General features: G+C 44.0%; 1 protein-coding gene across 1 annotated transcript; it reads right to left on the bottom strand.

Annotated features, from left to right (window-relative positions):
• Window positions 1-1590: 1590 nt before the first annotated feature.
• PPP1CC (protein phosphatase 1 catalytic subunit gamma) lies at window positions 1591-12620 on the bottom strand. The gene is made up of 7 exons (XM_075568181.1): window positions 12319-12620; window positions 6680-6811; window positions 5874-6104; window positions 5178-5282; window positions 4849-5072; window positions 3173-3307; window positions 1591-2579 (listed from the first exon to the last, which is right to left on the bottom strand). Exons 1-7 carry the CDS (start codon window positions 12371-12373, stop codon window positions 2490-2492), a joined length of 972 nt encoding a protein of 323 aa, XP_075424296.1. The 5' UTR covers window positions 12374-12620; the 3' UTR covers window positions 1591-2489.
• Between the last annotated feature and the right edge of the window lie 6278 nt (window positions 12621-18898).

Genomic DNA, 18898 nt, shown 5'->3' with positions numbered 1-18898 from the left:
CAGTACCCATGGAGACAGACAAATACAACAGATATTCTCCCCCCCCCAAAAAATAATAAGTGTTGGACAGTTTTAGAAAGTTATATAGGGATATGCCAAATAAGTAAAGATGGGAAGACTGTTGATCCATGGGAAAAATCTGCTTGTCATTATTTGCAATCAGGAAGAAATTTCCTTTTATGACAATTGGATGTTTCACTGGGGTTTTTTGTTTGCCTTCTGGATCAAAATCTTGTATATACAAAAGATATGCTAATGTATCGGTTGTCTGAATTTAGCATAGGTTCAACTTGGAGTTCTCAACCTCATCTACTATATAACTGTGATTACTATAAAGTTTGAATTCAAAGTATGGTTTTAAAGTGTGTTTCAAAATGCCCTTCTGCTAAAAACAGACGCACAAAGACAATTGGACAATTGGTAACGTGTGGATCCAGCTGCTCCCACTCCTGAACATTTTATGAATTTGTTTTTTTTTAGTCCTCCTAGCGACCATCCTTTATCAGGAAACATGTTCTCCAGGTGCTTTGGAACATAATTCTTGCTCTGTCAACCACTTCAACATGCTTATCTTCTTCGCTAAACACCATTGTCATCATAAATGTCAAAGAATATTAGATCAAATAATTCCTAAAATGGAAACATCTACTGTGACAGACCTATAGTTGCTCAAATATTCATGAAAATCTAGTTATTGGTGTTTATACCAATTAATAAACAGTAATACGTATTTGTCTTTTAGTCACTACCCTAAAGTAACTGCACAATGGCTGAAGCACTGGGTAGGATCCTATGTATTACCCATTATATGTATACCAGTTTGCAGACATGCTCAGCTACCGTATAACTAGTTCTTAACTGTAATCGTTGAAGGCAAAATCTAATTTAGTTCTGTAAAAAAGCCCTGTGTGTTCCTGCCGTTTGTTTAACTTCAATATGTGCCTTTATTATTATTTTTTTTACCACAACAGATACTAAACCGCTAAACTGCCTTTTATAGCTGGGAGTCCCCAATCGTTCATATTTGTGCCAAAACTCTGTCCAGGGAGATCGAAACAGCCACCAAATCTTGGATGCGTTATGGGACTGTTTCCAGGGAGAAAACCGAATAAGGATCTCTTGGTTCCGTGGGTTTCCCAGAGCTAAAAATATGGCTCCAAAAGGACCTGACAGTCTGAAAAGTGACAGGACTCAATTTAAACAAGGACACGCTGCAATGTGACCTCTGGTTTTAGAACAATTTTGCCATTTGAAAAAGTCTCCCAGTCCCCCAAAAAATAAGCAACTTAAATGTACTTTGTATCTAACCCACAGAAATGGCTATGGGACAAAAACAAAGTTTTTGCTTTTAACCCTAGTGTTATAGAATCCATGACTACAACCGAGATAGAAAGGGTTATCCAGGTTAAGATGGACAATGTAACCTGGAGTGGTTTGTGGAAACTGTAGTGAATAATTTCCCACTGCGGCCTAGACATTTCCCAAATGACAGAGTGTGGAAGGGCTAAAGTTATGTCAGAAAGAGAAGAATAAAAAGGTTAAACTGAACACATTACACAGAATTTCAAATAAATATGATGTACATGTGGCTCAAACAAACTTTTTTTATTAAGAAAAAAATTAGTATAGATCGGTAAACATTAAGTGACACCTTTGGCATGTTCCAAGTCTTCTGAAAATGTTATGGATGTTAATTATGCCGTTGAGTAGAAACAAAAAAAAAAAAAAAACTCACCGTTCACAATTCCATTAGCAAGTGCATTACATCCATTCTCCTTGTGTGATTTACCATGCAAACACTACAGATTCAAATCCAACCTCCTCTTGTGGAAGACATGAGCGATACACTGATGATCCGGATACAGGTTTCAGGAAATAGAACACCACAGTTAAAATAATGGCTTTAATTATCATTGAAAGTATACAGTACGGGAAGTGTGCTTTAATTAAATATACATCAAACCAGTGATGCTGGCGAAGTTAAGGGCATTATTTCTAATATTGACAGCTATACAAGTGTGGACATGACATTAAAAGAAACAATCCCTTTAAAAAAAAGTTAACAAAATTGATGTTCACAGTGGTTTGTATAAACAGTATGCAAATGATAGCAGTGACACATTCCTAGTCTCACCAGCGCCCTCTTCAGGTACTAAAGTAGTAAACAAGCATTTACAATTAATGTGGATTGTACAAAGTTACATGAGATCATAAAGACGAGTTCTGGAGTGTGTACAGTAACACTGGCATGAGGAAAACCATTTCAGGAGCTAAAATTGAGTTATGTGCTTTCAGGTAGAAAATAATGGGCTGACAGAAATAAAAAAAAAAAGTTCTGAACGCAGTAGCAAATACAATTCAGTAAAGGAACAAAGTAACTACAAACACCTAGCTGTATGGAACTGACCAGTACACATTACACAATCTTTAAAAAAAAAATTATGGGAGGTTATATACTATAATACAAGTCCAACCAGGCTCGGCTCGGCTCATTTCTTTGCTTGCTTTGTGATCATCCCCCGTGGAGGTGTTACAGGTCTGCTTGCATTAGGCTTCTTTTTCTCGGCAGGTTTCAGAATCTGCAAAATAAAGGATGGGAATGTGGCCCTGGGAGAGATTGCGACGATACAGCAACATCTTTCCCCTCGCTGTTCTACAGCAGGTTGTGCAAGTGAAAGAAAACTAGTATGATTTTGAAGATCGGGTCCCAAAGAGGACCACAATTAACCATTGGTGGTGATCTGTTTAGCCCCTTCCCTGTCGGAGGGGAGTGCAGAGCATCACAAAAGGGTAAGTGGGTCAAATCTGGGTGACCGACATCTACATTTCTCAAACCGCACTGAATTTCTGATAACCAGATACTTTAGCTCACAATCTGTACCTAAAAAAACACGGTGGTAACCGTAGGCCTCCGTGTCCATTTTAAAATAAAAATTTAATTACCCAAACCATTAAGGTTTAAAGACCAGAAGCTAGTGCCCTTGCGAAATCATTTAAAGGAAGCCAAATGACAAAGTTCTGAATTCCCCTTAAGTTTTCATTACCCCTTATTATCCCTTAACAGGGACATTTCCCGCCTTCCGTGGGAATGTTAAATACATGCTGCACCTAGCGTGGCATGATCAAGACTGAAATAATCTGTTGGCGTCAAGGATGAATATTTGTAACATACCTGGAATGAGCACATTAACGTTTCGTCTACACTCATCATCGCACCAGCATTGTCGAACTCTCCACAATAATTTGGTGCAGAGAATAAAGTTACCAATTGTCTCTTGGCAAAAAATTCATAGCCATCTTCAACAACCTACAAAAGAGAATACAATTCTAATCACAGAAGGAAGGGAAAGGCGCTGGAAGAATGGAACCCTGTCACTACTAGCAGACCCACCTCAGGATATTATATGTTCCTTACTGACTTTGTAAACAAGGCCCCAGTATTTAGAATTGACTTCCAAATGCACTTAAATTGTAGTAAGCTATTCGGGACAGGACTCCTTTTCCCATTGATACTTTTGAGGTCTGAAGCGCTTATTCCCACTATGTGTTGTAATATGTCATGTGTATTACTGCTGTGAAGCGCTATGTACATAGATGGTGCTATATAAATTAAGATATACATACATTAAAGCTGAAGTTCAAGCAATATCCTATGTGATTTTTTTTAATAAATCCATTCTGTAATAAGAAAATACTTGCAGCATTTAAAAGAAAAAACAAAATTAAGACATTTTTAATGTCTTATGTAACAAGCATTTTTGTTTCTATAGGAACCATTTACAAAGTCACATCCCCTTCCTCTTCTCAGACAGGCTCTGCACACCCCTTTTGCCCTCTAGCAGTGCACCAATTGAATCTAGTGCCTGCCTGGTCACATGATTTTACACACAACTTTGCATCTTGGGCAATCTTCTGCAGCCCTAACAGAGATATAAAGAATCCCTGAGCCAAATCTTCAACAAAATCGATTACAGGAGAACGGATCGATAGGGTATTTAGCTAATCACTTGTCAGTGTGCAGATTGTAATGATGCACATATTGTATGGATTTTTTTTTTTTTTTTTAATATATAAAACGGCAGCTTGAAGACAACCTGCCATTTTAAAAGGAAAATCATGCCTTGAACGGTTTAGGAACAAGACAGACATTTAACACAAGGATACTTTCAATTCGCATTAGATCGATTGAAAATCATGAACAAATGTCACCTGCCAAGCTGCAGTCTAGACCCTTTGAAGCACACCTGCCCATTTAGTCACAGGGAGAAACAAAGGTGCAGTGTGAAAGCAACATGAAGTGTACTCTTGTTTGGGCAGCATTAAAAAACCTTACAGAGTTTAGGTTTGGGAGATATTAAACATGGACAAAACAGTAAAACCTACTCTTCAACCCTCAGAGTACGGTTGAGCCTTAAGTTGTGAATAGATTCATATCCACTTCTAAAGAGGAGTTCCATATGGTGCCAGCTCAGGTTGGGAGGAACCTTAAATTAATCATCCCTGCTTCAACCTGAATGTCAAGTTTCCATACACCCCCAGTTCCAGGTTTAGGCTTGTACACAATGTCCAAGAGTATCACAAGTCACAAGCTCTGGCTAGTGGAAATACTGGTCTTAGAGAAGTCATTTGTCATGTCAGGGAAACCTTATATGGCACATTTCATTGTTCATAGGTGCTGTAATTCAGTATCTTAAAACTACAAAAAGGCGAGGCATTTGTAGTCTTGAAAGATTCAGCTTGGCAGCATCTAGGAGGATAGTTTGTTCAAAAATAGGCCAACCTGCAAAACAAATCACAACCTGTAAAGTCCATTTTGTATTTTACAATGTCAATGCCTATGCACCATACCTGATGAGCTCTGCATATGAGATCCAAGTCATGTTTGTGGAGAAATTTAGCCACAACTTCAGCTCCAAAAGTGAAGGATACGCCTCTGTCGTTTTCACCCCATCCCAACACATCTTTGTCAGGATCAGACCAAAGCAAATCACACAGAAGACCCTGGTCCGGCACATCAGTAGGACGCATAATTCGTCTTATTTGTTCCATGGATTGTAGGTCTGGAGATAAGCCTGTTAAAATGCAGTCCCGTGTCAGTATGTTGGTATTTTTTTAGAGTTTAAGGCCAATCTATAATGTCCCAAAACCACCAATTCAGAAGATGCAACTCTACATACCTCCATGACAGCAAAATATTTTTTCATCCACGATGGCAGCTATCGGTAAGCAATTGAAGCAGTCTGTGAATGTTTTCCATAATTTTATGTTGTATCTTCTTTTACCTACATAAAGACAGGAACAGATTGGAGACACTAAGGGTTGCAGTTCTTTCAAATGCTAGTGATATCCTATGTGCCAAAAGCTTGTGTTTGCTTCCAAAGCAATGCTGAAAGCAGCATCTAGTTTCTGTGCTATACCGATGTGAGATCGTGAACTGCTCCTTCAAACCATCTGCTGGGTTTCACTGAACTGTTGAGATTTTACTTCTCGCCCAGATCCACTACATATTAAAGTTATTAAAATCTTAAAGGGCGATGTATTTTTGCCTCTAGTCTGTCCACACATTTCTCTGCACTTAACATAATAATCAGGTGTTCAAAAGGAACATTTCAGTATTGTACGGGAATACATTTTATTACAGTCATTTGATTAAGCAGCAATTGAGTGAACCAAAACAGCACTATACCACACATGTAAAACACCACTTCATAAATAGGTGCGCTCACTTATTGGAACAATTAAGCTTGGTATGTAAATAAGTATTTCATATGTGAATAGTCAACACAAACACAGGAGGAGTATCTTGGTCGACTAAATGGAGCATAGGTTGAACTCGATGGGACAAAACACCACTCAAAATTAAAAGTACTTACATTCATCATAAAACCCATAGATCCTATTAATGCTGGCACACTCATGATTGCCTCTAAGGAGGAAGAAATTTTCTGGGTATTTAATTTTGTATGCCAAGAGGAGACAGATGGTTTCCAATGACTGCTTCCCTCTATCTACATAGTCTCCAAGGAATAGGTAGTTGCTTTCAGGTGGAAAGCCGCCATATTCAAAGAGTCGAAGTAGGTCATAGTACTGTCCATGAATATCACCTGGGGAAAGATATAGAATGGAGTAAGAGAAAGCCACAATCCTGAAATCCAAACTAGGGTACAGTGTAAGTCACAAAAATACAGCGGTGCGCAAACTCCCTGCGCCCCCTCACCTGCTGCATCCTTGTCACGCCCTCCCGCCTCCACTGACGCTGCGGGGCCATGTGACGCCACGGCTCCATGGTAACGGGAGTCATTTGACGCCGCGTTGCCATGGAGACACGTGGACAAGAAGCCGGTAGGTAAATTTAGAGAGGCCTCGCGCTCTTAGCGCGGGGCCTCTGTAACCGCTGCACGGCCCACGCACTACCAGTAATATATATGCAAGTTGGCTATAGGCAACACTTCATCAGTAACACTCAACATTTCCAATAAAATAAGACTATAATATGTATGCATTTAATAAAAATAAGTCTTTTACAATACACCAAGTGTACAATTTTTTTAAAAATCACACAAGCAAAGCTTTACCATTATAAGGGCATATTGGTAGCCAATTTAGCAAGACTAAAAATGTACAAAGAATGAATGATTACATTATCAAGTCCAAGAAAAATAAATAACGAAATCCTTACCACAAATTTTAAGTGGAGCTTCAAGCTCTAGTAAAATTGGTTGACTGAGAAAGATTTCTCGAGACTTTAAACACAGTCCTCTAATCTCATTTTCTTGAAGCTGAACATTTTTTCCAGGTTTTGATCCTCTTACTGGAAAAACAAGAACATTTCATATAATTAAAAACACATTACAAAAAAATTGTTTCTAATAACTGCCTTCAAATGCCAACACAAGTTTAGCAAATAAAAATAATCACCTGTGAGCACATGCCAGACAGGTCTGCAACACTGCTTTTCACCATTATATATTAGCAAACAATGATTCCGGGAAATGACACTACATGAGCACTGTGTTACCATTTATATTGATGTTTTTATTTGCTGTACGGTGTAGGGGTTGTCACTTTTAGCCACATTAACTTATATAATGTGGGTGAACACAAGTTTAGGATGGCAAACCCATCGAGAGAGTTGTCTCCTGTATCACATTTACTCACAGACCAAGTACTGTACATCACAAATGTTTTGGATCCTTGAAGCAGGCTATAGAAAAATCAATATAAAACAAAGATGACCCGTGGTCACAATCAATTCTTATACAATGAGGTTCATATGTCTTCACAAGTTCACCCCTTTCATTATAAACCTACCTTATCATTACAGCATAATTAGTAAAGGAGCAACACGTTCAAATCCAGGGATCTGCATACTAGGTGTACAAGTGAAATCAATAACTAGCCCTATTACAGTTAATAGGCCATCTTGATTGATATCTTGACAATAAGATGGTCCATTTAGGGTCATTAGCAATGTAATTACTCAAAAGAATAGAGTAAGGTGAGGGGTGTGACTCGTGCAACTACATTTTAGTACGTTTGGGGAAAATCCACATCTACACCATTTGCCAGTGCTTATTCTCCACATCTATGCAAAGGTCATTGCTGCTTTGTAAAGAGACCAAATTAAAAGTGCAGTGTTAATCTGCAAAGCTTGTTTATGCTAATAGTAAACCTCATATTTTTGCTTGCAATAAGTGGCTACAGGCTGGAAGTAATCTGTGAACACTATACAAAGATACCTCACAATATTAAAGGTGAAGCTCAAGCTGCCAATTAAAAAACATATATATACTCCCCCCCCACCCCCCATTCAATATGTGCATCAAAACAATCTGTACACTGACAAGTGATTAGCCAAGTTACAGTTCGATCGCTTGCTCGAGTTATTTAATTCAGTTCTTGCAAAGCATTGTGGGCAATGTAGTCCAGCATTATTAGGTGACTGGCCGTTATTAGATACAATTGGTGCACTGCTAGAGAGGGCGGGGCTTAAGAGCCAGAGCCTATCAGAAGGAGCTGTGACTTTGGAAATGGCTCCTACATTAGAAACATTAAAAATGTCTTTAAACATTCCCTTTTTTTTTTAAAATGCTACAAGTATTCTCATAGTACAGAACTGATTTATTAAAAAAAAAAAAAAAACACATGTAGGATATTGCTTGAACTGCAGCTTTAACAAGTGTTTATGCCTAAACCAGTTTAATTTGAATAAATACCAAATTACCAGGAAAAAAAAAAAAAATGATTTCCCCTTTGTGGGAAGAGCATTTGGCATCTCAATCAAGAGTATGGATTCACAATTGCATCAGCAATTGGTCTGACCTAAACCAACTACACAATTTAGATCTTACAGATAATTTGATATTACACAACCACTGGAAAAACAGCCGTAATAAACCACAGAAATTACAATAAACTAGTGATTACCAAAAAGGGTTGGTAAATTCAGACAAAAACTATTTTGTACTTATTTAAGTGTAACAGTGGTTTGCAGAGCCTGTGCGCACTATGGGAATTGACTTGGGAAGCTCCCATAGTAATTGGCAGCTACCCCCCCCCCCCCAATGCAGTCTGCAAACACAAAGGTGTAGTTTGGGGCCTTATTGAGTATGTGTTAACCCCCACAAGATCAGATCCCAGGCAGTGTAGTGTCCTGATTAGTAGATAATAACATTAGGTGTTCACAGAACACATTTCTATCAAGGGGTACACAATGTAAAAAAGTTGGGAACTGCTGGTATGCAGTGCTCACAGGGAGGCAAATATTGTGTTGCCAATTTGAACAGCCTTTAGGCTGCTTTGTATGCACTTGATGAAAGCAACATTTTGAAATCTTTGTGCACTCCAGACTTGTTAGATTAGGGTCTTTCAATATATGGGACTTAAATATTACAGCTTTCCACATTTACCAATAATGACAATTAGTAATAATTCAGTACCTGCCAGCCCACTTAGGAATCAAATTACTGTACTCCACACTGCAGCTTTGCATACATCTTCATAACTTCTTGTCAAAAATCTTTTGAAGTCTAGCCTTGAAAGGAATTGACTGAAGGATATGTATGACCACGCAGTAAGAAAAACATTTTTCAATTCACTTGACTATTTGAGATGGCACCTTTAATACTGCAGACAATAACTCACCCTTCAGTCAAACCTGATCACCACACTGGGAATATATTTACAGGCTTCCTTTAATTCCTTCACTACTAGTCAATATAATGTAAAGAAAGAAGTGTATTAATAATGAACTGTGATGACTTAAGTCTCATACGATTTATGTGCTCTTTACAACATAATAATTGTTCCATTTTCTAAACAAAGTAATTTGTGACGCAAGATCAAAGCATTAGAGGGTCAAGTTACTCGCAGCCCAGTCTTGCTCATCTCGCACACTAGGAATATAGACTGCATTCAGAATGCTAAATAAGAGCACAGTAACTTTGTACGATGGGAGTAACAATTTCAACAATGTGACTGAACCATAATGCTAGTTAACACATCGTTAGGGAGCAGTTTGTGTAGAAGCTGCCCACATAAGTTAAAAACTGATTCTAGTATACATAGACCTCAGAACTTGAGTGCATTAAAAACTGGGACAGTGCAACTACCCTCTTTTCCCCACTCTTGCCGCTCAGACTGGCTTCACCATCAGTTTCTATAAATGCACTTCTGTAGAAACAGCTGAACAAGCAGTTATCACCTATGTTAAAATCAAATAAAACCTAAATGAAAAGTTAAGCAATAGAAACACTAGCCCCTTCAGCGCCAGAGGGTGCTGCCACCTCCATTGGCCCTACAGCACTGATCACGTGACTGCTATTCTGTGCTCACACTTAGTAGCACCTTCAGTGTGCTGGCTGCCAGACAGGCGAAGGCCCCCACACCTCCCACCCCCTAAAAAAACAAGCACATGGCTATGACATCATAAGGGCCTCTGAGGTGGCATGCATACCTCATTAGGTTACAGAGGTTAAAATACTTTATACCATACATAAGAGCCTCAATTTATTTCCGATGAGATTTTGCTTTAATTAGGATCGCTCAATTAAAGTTGAATAGCAGAGGGTGAATCATAACAAAAAAAAAAACCACTGACTTCCCTACACTTATCGAAGTGACAGCTGGGTGGGAGAAAAGGCGAGGCTTATGTCGACTGAGACAAGTTGGGATAAAATAACAAAATTAGGCTTTAAAAAAAAAAAAAAAAAAAAAAAAAAAAGAATGTAAAAGGATTTTATGACATGTACACTGCTTGAGAGGTCAACCACCCAGTATTAAACGATAAAGGGTTTCAGGCAGATCAAAACAGTAGAAACATTAAAACCCAATAAAATAACTAGCCAATTATGTCTTTTCCGCCATATATTCCCATACAGAGCACCGATCCAGAGTTGGTATAACTTTGGGCGTTTATTAGTCTACCAGGACATTCATAAACCAATACAAAAAATTCTATTTAAAAAAATTAAAAAAAAGTGGGGCAAAATAAAGTCAACAAAATAAAAACAAAGTAGTCCTAGTTCCCTGAAAATGTGTATACACTCCCTGCAATACATCTTACCTAGTGTTCTGTAATGCACAGGTGAAATAAAAGATGTACAAACCAAAAACTGCAAATGCTGTACACCATGGTAATTAAAACCCATGGACCACAAGAGACGGATGGACAGGCCCGGTTAGTCGGGATTTAACCGAGATTGGAATTGTTCGCAAATAACAGCTCCTTGACTCACTTTATCTGGAAATCATCCCTTGTTCAAGCTTAAAAATATAATATTTAACAGTCTTATTCTGTACTTTAAGATCATGTGTAATGTAGCCAACGGCTTTACAGTAGAGATCGGACAAATAACTTCTGAAAGAGATTGATAGAATAGAAATCCCTGATCAGTTTGACATTTGTTACCCATATCCTTAAGATGAGCGCCACGCATTGAAAGTGCAGCAGCAGCAGCCCACTGATTCTGTTCCAACAAAACGGCGAACCTGCAGATAAAACTTTATGCGGCCTATTCTCTTCTATTCTCTTCCGTTTCTTCATTGTAGCAGTTGGGAAATTAGCAAACTTTAAGCCAGGTTTAATAGTAAAGCAGCTGCCTTTTATAAAAGGGTAACGCCGCCTCTGAAATGAACCATTACTAATGAACACTGGGAGTAAACAGTTTGTTTTTGAGGGCCGCAGTGTTATAATTATCTGTTTAGAACATAAAGTTCTTTACACCGTGCAAGATAGTGACAATTTTAACAATGTGTGTTACCATATACATTCACATTGCGAGGGCCTTGTGTCACCAGATTATGCTAACCCCACAGAGTGCCTTGGCAGTAGGGGGTCAATGGTAAGACATTTACGGCTTTGCACTATAACCCAAATCTTCATTAAACTGGACCCTTGTGGCAGATCAGATTGTGATTACACTGAAGCAGCACTACTTTACTTCACAGAATTAGCCTTCATTTAACGCAGACTTTGTCTGCAAGTCTCAATATAACCAGGCTTTACAGGGAAACATCTATATATTTATACCAGGGGTCGCAAAAGTCTTCAAGGGCCACCAACAGGCCAGGTTTTATGGCTATCCCTGCTTCAGCACAGGTGACCCAATCAGTGGCTCAGTCAGAGACCGAGCCACCAATGCTGAGGCAGGGATAGTCAAAAGCTGGCCTGCTGGTGGCCCTGGAGTTTGGGACCCCTGGTGTGTATACAACTTCAGTGCCAGAACCTGTATATAGCGCAACATCTGGTATATCCCAGTAACCCCTTCACTGCAATGGGATAATGAAAGCGCCTTTCCCCACTATTGTAAGGGGGATATATATATATATATATATATATATATATATATATATATATATATATATATATATATATATATATATATATATATATATATATATATATATATATATATATATATATATATATATCTATATATATTCACGTACACACTTTATTTAGATATATACCCACTATTGTTTGATGGCGCTAGTTATTTCAGTGCTCTTATGCAAACAAATAAGTGTTTATAAATCTACATTCGACAGAGGTATATATCCTATGCACTGATCTATACACCAGACAGTGTATATATATATATATATCGCCATGGTTTCCGGATAATACACGCAGGCCAGTGAGGGGACTGCGGCCTCTCCAGGCGGTTATAGAGCCAAATTCAAAGCAAAGCCAGAGAAGCGGGACTTCCCCCCCTCCCCGTATCCCGCCTGCGTATCCCTCTCCCCTCCAAACCTCCCAGCAGACACCGAGGCCTCCGCCGCGGCCTGCACTCCGCACCTTCCCCGGGGCCGCCTCACCTTCTAACAGCCGTTGGATAATGCTGTCGATGTTTAGTTTGTCGACGTCCGCCATTGTGGGCCTCCCCCCCCCTCCTCCTGCAAACTCCGACCGCGTCAGGAATTAAAAACCAAACTAAACCGGATAAAGTAGCACGAGGAAAAACACTCCGGCGGTGCAAAGAAAGAAGCCGAGTGAAGGAGGGCGGCGGGACTGAGAGGAACGCTCCGCCGGGCTTCCGTTACAGGCTCCGAGAACCGCACAAAATGGCGACTCCCTCCTCCTCCTCCTCAGCCGACCGGCGCACGGATCCGGACAGCCGGGATGGAACTATTTGAATGCCCAGACGCAGGGCACGTTAGAGACGAAGCACAGGGCCACGCTGATGTGTTACTCCGCGGATATTGGTGGCCACGCCCCCTGCATGTCTGGCGCTATTTGTTTATTGATTGCATTTTTTTTTTTTTTACCACTTCCTTAATAGGGAATTTTTATTTTATTTATTTATTAGTAATAATTGTATTAAGATTGAGCAAAATGACAAATGAACTAAAACTCAATGCAATAAAATGATGCAGGGTTTTTATTATGCCCTGCACCTATTCCATTCAGCCTTTGTGCCTCTTTCTGCAGGGGTTGAAGCTGGGAACCTTCAGCTAATTAAATAATCTGGGAGATATGACATCTAGTTACTCGTTTCAAATACCTGGGCATATGGTTTGACTCCCATTTAACATTCGGGATGCACATTGATACCCTGACATCCAAAACCTATGCCAAACTAGGTGTACTTTATAGCAGGGGAGCACAAACGTTTCCTGTTGCGTCCCGTTGTCTAGCTTGCCCGGTAAGTTCCCCACCCTTGCCTTACATCCATGTCAAATGATGCTGCGGGTCATGTGACGTCATGTCACGTGACCCGCGGCGACACGTCACACAGCCGGCGAAACAAGGTAAGTGGAGTGTTGCAGAGGCCCAGCGCTCTTCCCCAAGCGTGAGGGGAGCCGCAGCGTGAGGGGAGGCCCAGCGCTCTTCCCCCTGGGGGCCGCACCCAGTTTGCGCACCCAGTTTGCGCACCGCTGCTTTATGGGAACAAATCTTCCTTAAGTCAGCTGATCAGAAAGCGCATCGCACAGCAGATGCTAATGCCAATTATAGACTACTAGCTGAGAGACCCGGCGTTGCCCGGGATGTAATGTTCCCGTTCCTCTCTCTCCTCCCCCCTCTCTCTGTTTGTCCCCCATTCACATCAATCCAGTCCCCCCCCTCCCTCCCTCCTTTACAGCTTCATGTAGCGTGTGTGCGTCAGTCACTGTGTGTTTGCTCGCGCGTCAGTGAGTCTGAGGCAGAAACACAAACACACACAGACTGACTGACGCACACACAGTCAGTGTGTGCCTCAGTCAGTGTGTGCGTGCGTCAGTCAGGCTTTGTGTGCGCGTCAGTCAGTGTGTGCGTGCGTGCGGCAGTCAGTCAGTGTGTGCGCGCGGGGCGTCAAAGGCAGGGGGGGGCGTCAAAGGCAGGGGGGGGGCGTCAAAGGGAGGGGGGGGGCGTCAAAGGGAAGGGGGGGCGTCAAAGGGAGGGGGGGGGCGTCAAAGGGAGGGGGGGGGCGTCAAAGGGAGGGGGGGGGCGTCAAAGGGAGGGGGGGGCGTCAAAGGGAGGGGGGGGGCGTCAAAGGGAGGGGGGGGGGCGTCAAAGGGAGGGGGGGGGCGTCAAAGGGAGGGGGGGGCGTCAAAGGGAGGGGGGGGCGTCAAAGGGAGGGGGGGGCGTCAAAGGGAGGGGGGGGGCGTCAAAGGGAGGGGGGGGGCGTCAAAGGGAGGGGGGGGGCGCCTCAAAGGCATGGATTCCTCCCCCTGCATTTCCTGCAGTGGACAGGAGGGGGGGGGGGCAGTGGACAGGAGGGGGGGGGGGCAGTGGACAGGAGGGGGGGGGCAGTGGACAGGAGGGGGGGGCAGTGGACAGGAGGGGGGGGGCAGTGGACAGGAGGGGGGGGGCAGTGGACAGGAGGGGGGGGGCAGTGGACAGGAGGGGGGGGCAGTGGACAGGAGGGGGGGGCAGTGGACAGGAGGGGGGGGGGCAGTGGACAGGAGGGGGGGGGGCAGTGGACAGGAGGGGGGGGGCAGTGGACAGGAGGGGGGGGCAGTGGACAGGAGGGGGGGGCAGTGGACAGGAGGGGGGGGCAGTGGACAGGAGGGGGGGGGCAGTGGACAGGAGGGGGGGGGCAGTGGACAGGAGGGGGGGCAGTGGACAGGAGGGGGGGGGCAGTGGACAGGAGGGAGGGGGCAGTGGACAGGAGGGGGGGGCAGTGGACAGGAGGGGGGGCAGTGGACAGGAGGGGGGGCAGTGGACAGGAGGGGGGGGCAGTGGACAGGAGGGGGGGGGGCAGTGGACAGGAGGGGGGGGGGCAGTGGACAGGAGGGGGGGGGCAGTGGACAGGAGGGGGGGGCAGTGGACAGGAGGGGGGGGCAGTGGACAGGAGGGGGACAGGAGGGGGGACGCAGTGGACAGGAGGGGGGGGCAGTGGACAGGAGGGGGGGGCAGTGGACAGTGACACACACACACACACACACACACACACACACACACACACACACACACACACACACACACACACACACACACCTCAGTTGATGCGCCCTTTCTCAGTTCCGTTTGGCGCCGGAGGTGGGGAGCGACACCTACCTGTACTTCCGGGCGCCGCCACCGTCTGACTCGGCGCCGCGAGGGAGGAAGGGGGTCCGCCATCTTACGCGCCGCGTGGCAGCTGCGGGAAGCGAGGTGATTTGGAGCGGGGAGGGGGGAGAGGTGATTTGGAGCGGGGAGAGGTGATTTGGAGCGGGGAGAGGTGATGCCGCTGGGGAGGGGGAAGAGGTGATGCCGCTGGGGAGGGGGAAGAGGTGATGCCGCTGGGGAGGGGGAGAGGTGATGCCGCTGGGGAGGGGGAAGAGGTGATGCCGCTGGGGAGGGGGAAGAGGTGATGCCGCTGGGGAGGGGGAAGAGGTGATGCCGCTGGGGAGGGGGAAGAGGTGATGCCGCTGGGGAGGGGGAAGAGGTGATGCCGCTGGGGAGGGGGAAGAGGTGATGCCGCTGGGGAGGGGGAAGAGGTGATGCCGCTGGGGAGGGGGAAGAGATGATGCCGCTGGGGAGGGGGAAGAGGTGATTTGGAGAGGGGAGAGAGGTGTGTGTGTGTGTGTGTGTGTGTGTGTGTGTGTGTGTGTGTGTGTGTGTGTGTGTGTGTGTGTGTGTGTGTGTTTTATTTATTTTTTTGGACCTTTGGCCCGTCACTCCGCCTCAGGCCAATGAGAGGTGTGGGGGGCGGGCCAAGGGGGTGGTGTGAGTGTGTGAGGCCAATGAGAGGTGTGCGGGGGCGGGCGGGCCAAGGGACCAATGAGATTGCCGCTAGGGACACCGGACATCCAGCAGGCAGGCATGCATGCATGCAGGCAGGCAGGCAAACATACAGTGCTTTCACTAATATAGTATAAGATGGGGACATAGGGTATGGCTCAGCACCTCAAACCCACCTTAGCAAACTTAACTTGATGCCCTCTACAACTCAATATGCTGTTTTGTTCTCCAATGCAACTACAGCACACATCACTGCGAAATGCTCAAAGAACTAGGTTCATCTTTCCTGTCTTGCCTTCAAATACTTTCTGGGCAAATACCCGTCTATCTGAAAAAGCTCCTCACCCCTACTACGTGCAGCACTTATCACCTGAGATCAGACTCCAAAAGACTGTTCATGGTCCCAAGGTTCAGCAAAGTATCCGGCCGTTCCTCCTTCTCCTACCGTGCACCCCAAAACTTAAACAGTCTACCGGGGAGACTCACAGCCGCCACCAATTTAAGTTCTTTCAAAACTAAAGCTGTCTCACATTTTAATCTGTTCTGTAACTGTTACATATGCCTATAATATATATTATCTCTAACTGTGCATGCAATGTCTTTATATATAATGTATAACCCTGTTCACTTATGTAACTATGTTTTTGTAACTATGTATCTGTCATTATAACTCTGTGCCCAGGACATACGTGAAAACGAGAGGTAACGCTGAATGTATTACTTCCTGGTAAAACATATTACAAATAAATAAATCTCTGATAATGATCAGCTGATTATGGACGGGAAGCAGATTGAAGGAGAGAAGATAGAGAGCAGTTCCACCCTGAACCACACAAAGATGAAATGACTTCTGGGGACGGACGGAATATTCTGCCGCACACTCATATTACCGACACATTCCGGTTTGATTGAGGTTTACCCGACTGCTCTCCTCTTTGTCAGCTGCATAACCTGATCTCGCTCGCTTGCACCAGATACAACCAACCTACAGTACATTGGTCTCTTGTTCGGCACAAGGCTGACGTGAAGAATTATGCAAGAAGTGCCGATTGTTATCAGTGAGACTCAATTGAAATCTACAAGGCTGCAGATGTTCTAACAATCAGTGATACTGACTCCAGATCAGCCTGACTCGCAGGAAAGCAGCGAGAATTGGATTGCCTGATTGTATTTTTTTTGCATTTAGGCTTTTGGGCCTAAATTTAAAAAACATACTTAACTGCAATGCCACCCAAAATGGACTTTTAGTTAAACACATCATATGAAAGAGTTTACAGCACAATCTAACTTTATTTTCTCTAAAACAAAATCCCAAATCTATGGATTTATAAACAATTTTAGTTCCCAGGCTTGCCATTCTTGGTTGCTATTTCCCCTCCCAGAATCCCTTGCTTGCCTCACCTACCTGTTTATCGCTTTCTTCAATCCCAAGTGAGTGAGGGCAGCGACATCAAACGATTGATGTTAAAGCTTCATTTGATGCTGTCTGCCATCTTGTTCTATCCCAAGCAGAAGATAGTAAAATGGGGCTTTCTAAAGATCAGTGAAGTTTAAGGCCGAGTCCACGGTCCCTGCTGGCGTGCTGAGGCGCGCTGAGGCGCAGGGAAAGCGGGTGCTTTCCCTGGCCTTGCGGTTGCTTACCGCAAGCGCTCTCAGCAGCCGTCAGGGGGCGGTCCGGGGGCGGTCCGGGGGCGGGCGCGTCACTGGCCGGGGGCGGGCCAGTGACGTCACGGAGCTGGTTCGCCCTCATTGGGCGAACCGCTCACGTGACCGGCCTGTCTCGCCGGCAAGCGGGGGAATTTTAAATTCCCCCAAGACCTGCGCTTCCGCAAGCGCGCGGAAGCGCAGGTGAGCCCCTACTAAAGCCGCTCTAATTGCGGCTGTAGGGGCTCAGTGCTGAGCGGGAGCGCGCCTCAGCGCGCTTCCGCCAGCAAGCAAGTAACATGGCCGAGGCCTTAGGGTCTGCAGGAATGTGGAAACGGTAAGGAAAGCAGGTTATTTTACAGTAGGGGGAGGATTTCAACTTTAAATGATAAAAAAGTGTTACAAAAAGGCTTTCCCAGTGTCCAGTATTAAACCAGACTGTCCAGTAAAAAATGAGAGGTAATACTGGACATGTTTATTTATTTATAAATATATTACCAGGAAGTAATACATTGAGAGTTACCGCTCGTTTTCAAGTGTGTCCTGTGCACAGAGTTAAGAAAAATAATACATGGTTACAAATACAGTTACATAAATGAGCAGGGTATACATTATATACAAGACATTGCGTGCACAGTTACAGATAATATATATTATAGGCATATGTAACAGTTACAGACCAGATTAAAATGTGAGACAGCCTTAGATTTGAAAGAACTTAAACTGGTGGTGGATGTGAGAGTCTCTGGTAGGTTGTTCCAGTTTTGGGGTGCACGGTAAGAGAAGGAGGAACGGCCGGATACTTTGTTGAGCCTTGGGACCATGAACAGTCTTTTGGCGTCTGATCTCAGATGATAAGTGCTGCATGTGGTAGGGGTGAGGAGCTTGGTCAGATAGCTGGGTAGCTTGCCCATAAAGAATTTAAAGGCAAGACAGGAAAGGTGAACTTTGCGCATAGACTCTAGTGATGACCAATCTAGTTCTTTGAGCATTTCGCAGTGATGTGTGTTGTAGTTGTATTGGAGAACAAAACGACAAATTGAATTGTAGACGGTGTCAAGTTTGCTAAGGTGGGTTTGAGGTGCCGAGCCATATACTATGTCTCCATAGTCAATAATTGGCATTAGCATCTGCTGTGCGATACGCTTTCTGACCAGGAGACTTAGGGAGGATTTGTTCCTGTAATGTACCCCTAGTTTGGCATAGGTCTTGGTTGTCAGGGTATCAATGTGCATCCCGAATGTTAAGTGGGAGTCAAACCATATGCCCAGGTATTTAAAACTAGTGACAGGGGTTAGGGTGGTGTTAGCGTTGGTTCTAATCTGGAGCTCAGTCGCTGGCAGCTTTAAAAATGTAGTCTTGGTCCCAAATACCATTGTTGCAGTCTTGTCAGTGTTTAAAAACAGTTTGTTTTGGGAAATCCAGTTTTCGAGTCTCAAAAAGTCAGACTGAAGTATGTGTTGAAGGTCAGAGAGGCTATGGCTGTGCGCATATAGGATTGTGTCATCTGCATACATGTGTATTGAGACTTCCTTACAAGCTGTGGGAAGATCATTAATGAACACTGAGAAGAGTAGGGGCCCCAGAACAGAGCCTTGCGGGACACCA

The sequence above is a fragment of the Ascaphus truei genome, chromosome 13, assembly GCF_040206685.1.
Source record: "Ascaphus truei isolate aAscTru1 chromosome 13, aAscTru1.hap1, whole genome shotgun sequence".
Taxonomy (NCBI): Eukaryota; Metazoa; Chordata; class Amphibia; order Anura; family Ascaphidae; genus Ascaphus; species Ascaphus truei.
The sequence above is the reverse complement of the archived record's forward strand: the minus strand, read 5'-3'. Positions and strand labels throughout refer to the sequence as shown.

Coding starts and splice junctions, on each gene's coding strand:
- PPP1CC (XM_075568181.1), bottom strand. CDS start 12,373: ATGGCGGACGTCGACAAACTAAACATCGACAGCATTATCCAACGGCTG. Junction 6,812..12,318: donor TATCCAACGGCTGTTAGAAG/GTGAGGCGGCCC, acceptor TTGTTTTTCCAG/TAAGAGGATCAAAACCTGGA. Junction 5,073..5,177: donor AATATTTTGCTGTCATGGAG/GTATGTAGAGTT, acceptor GCATTTTAACAG/GCTTATCTCCAGACCTACAA.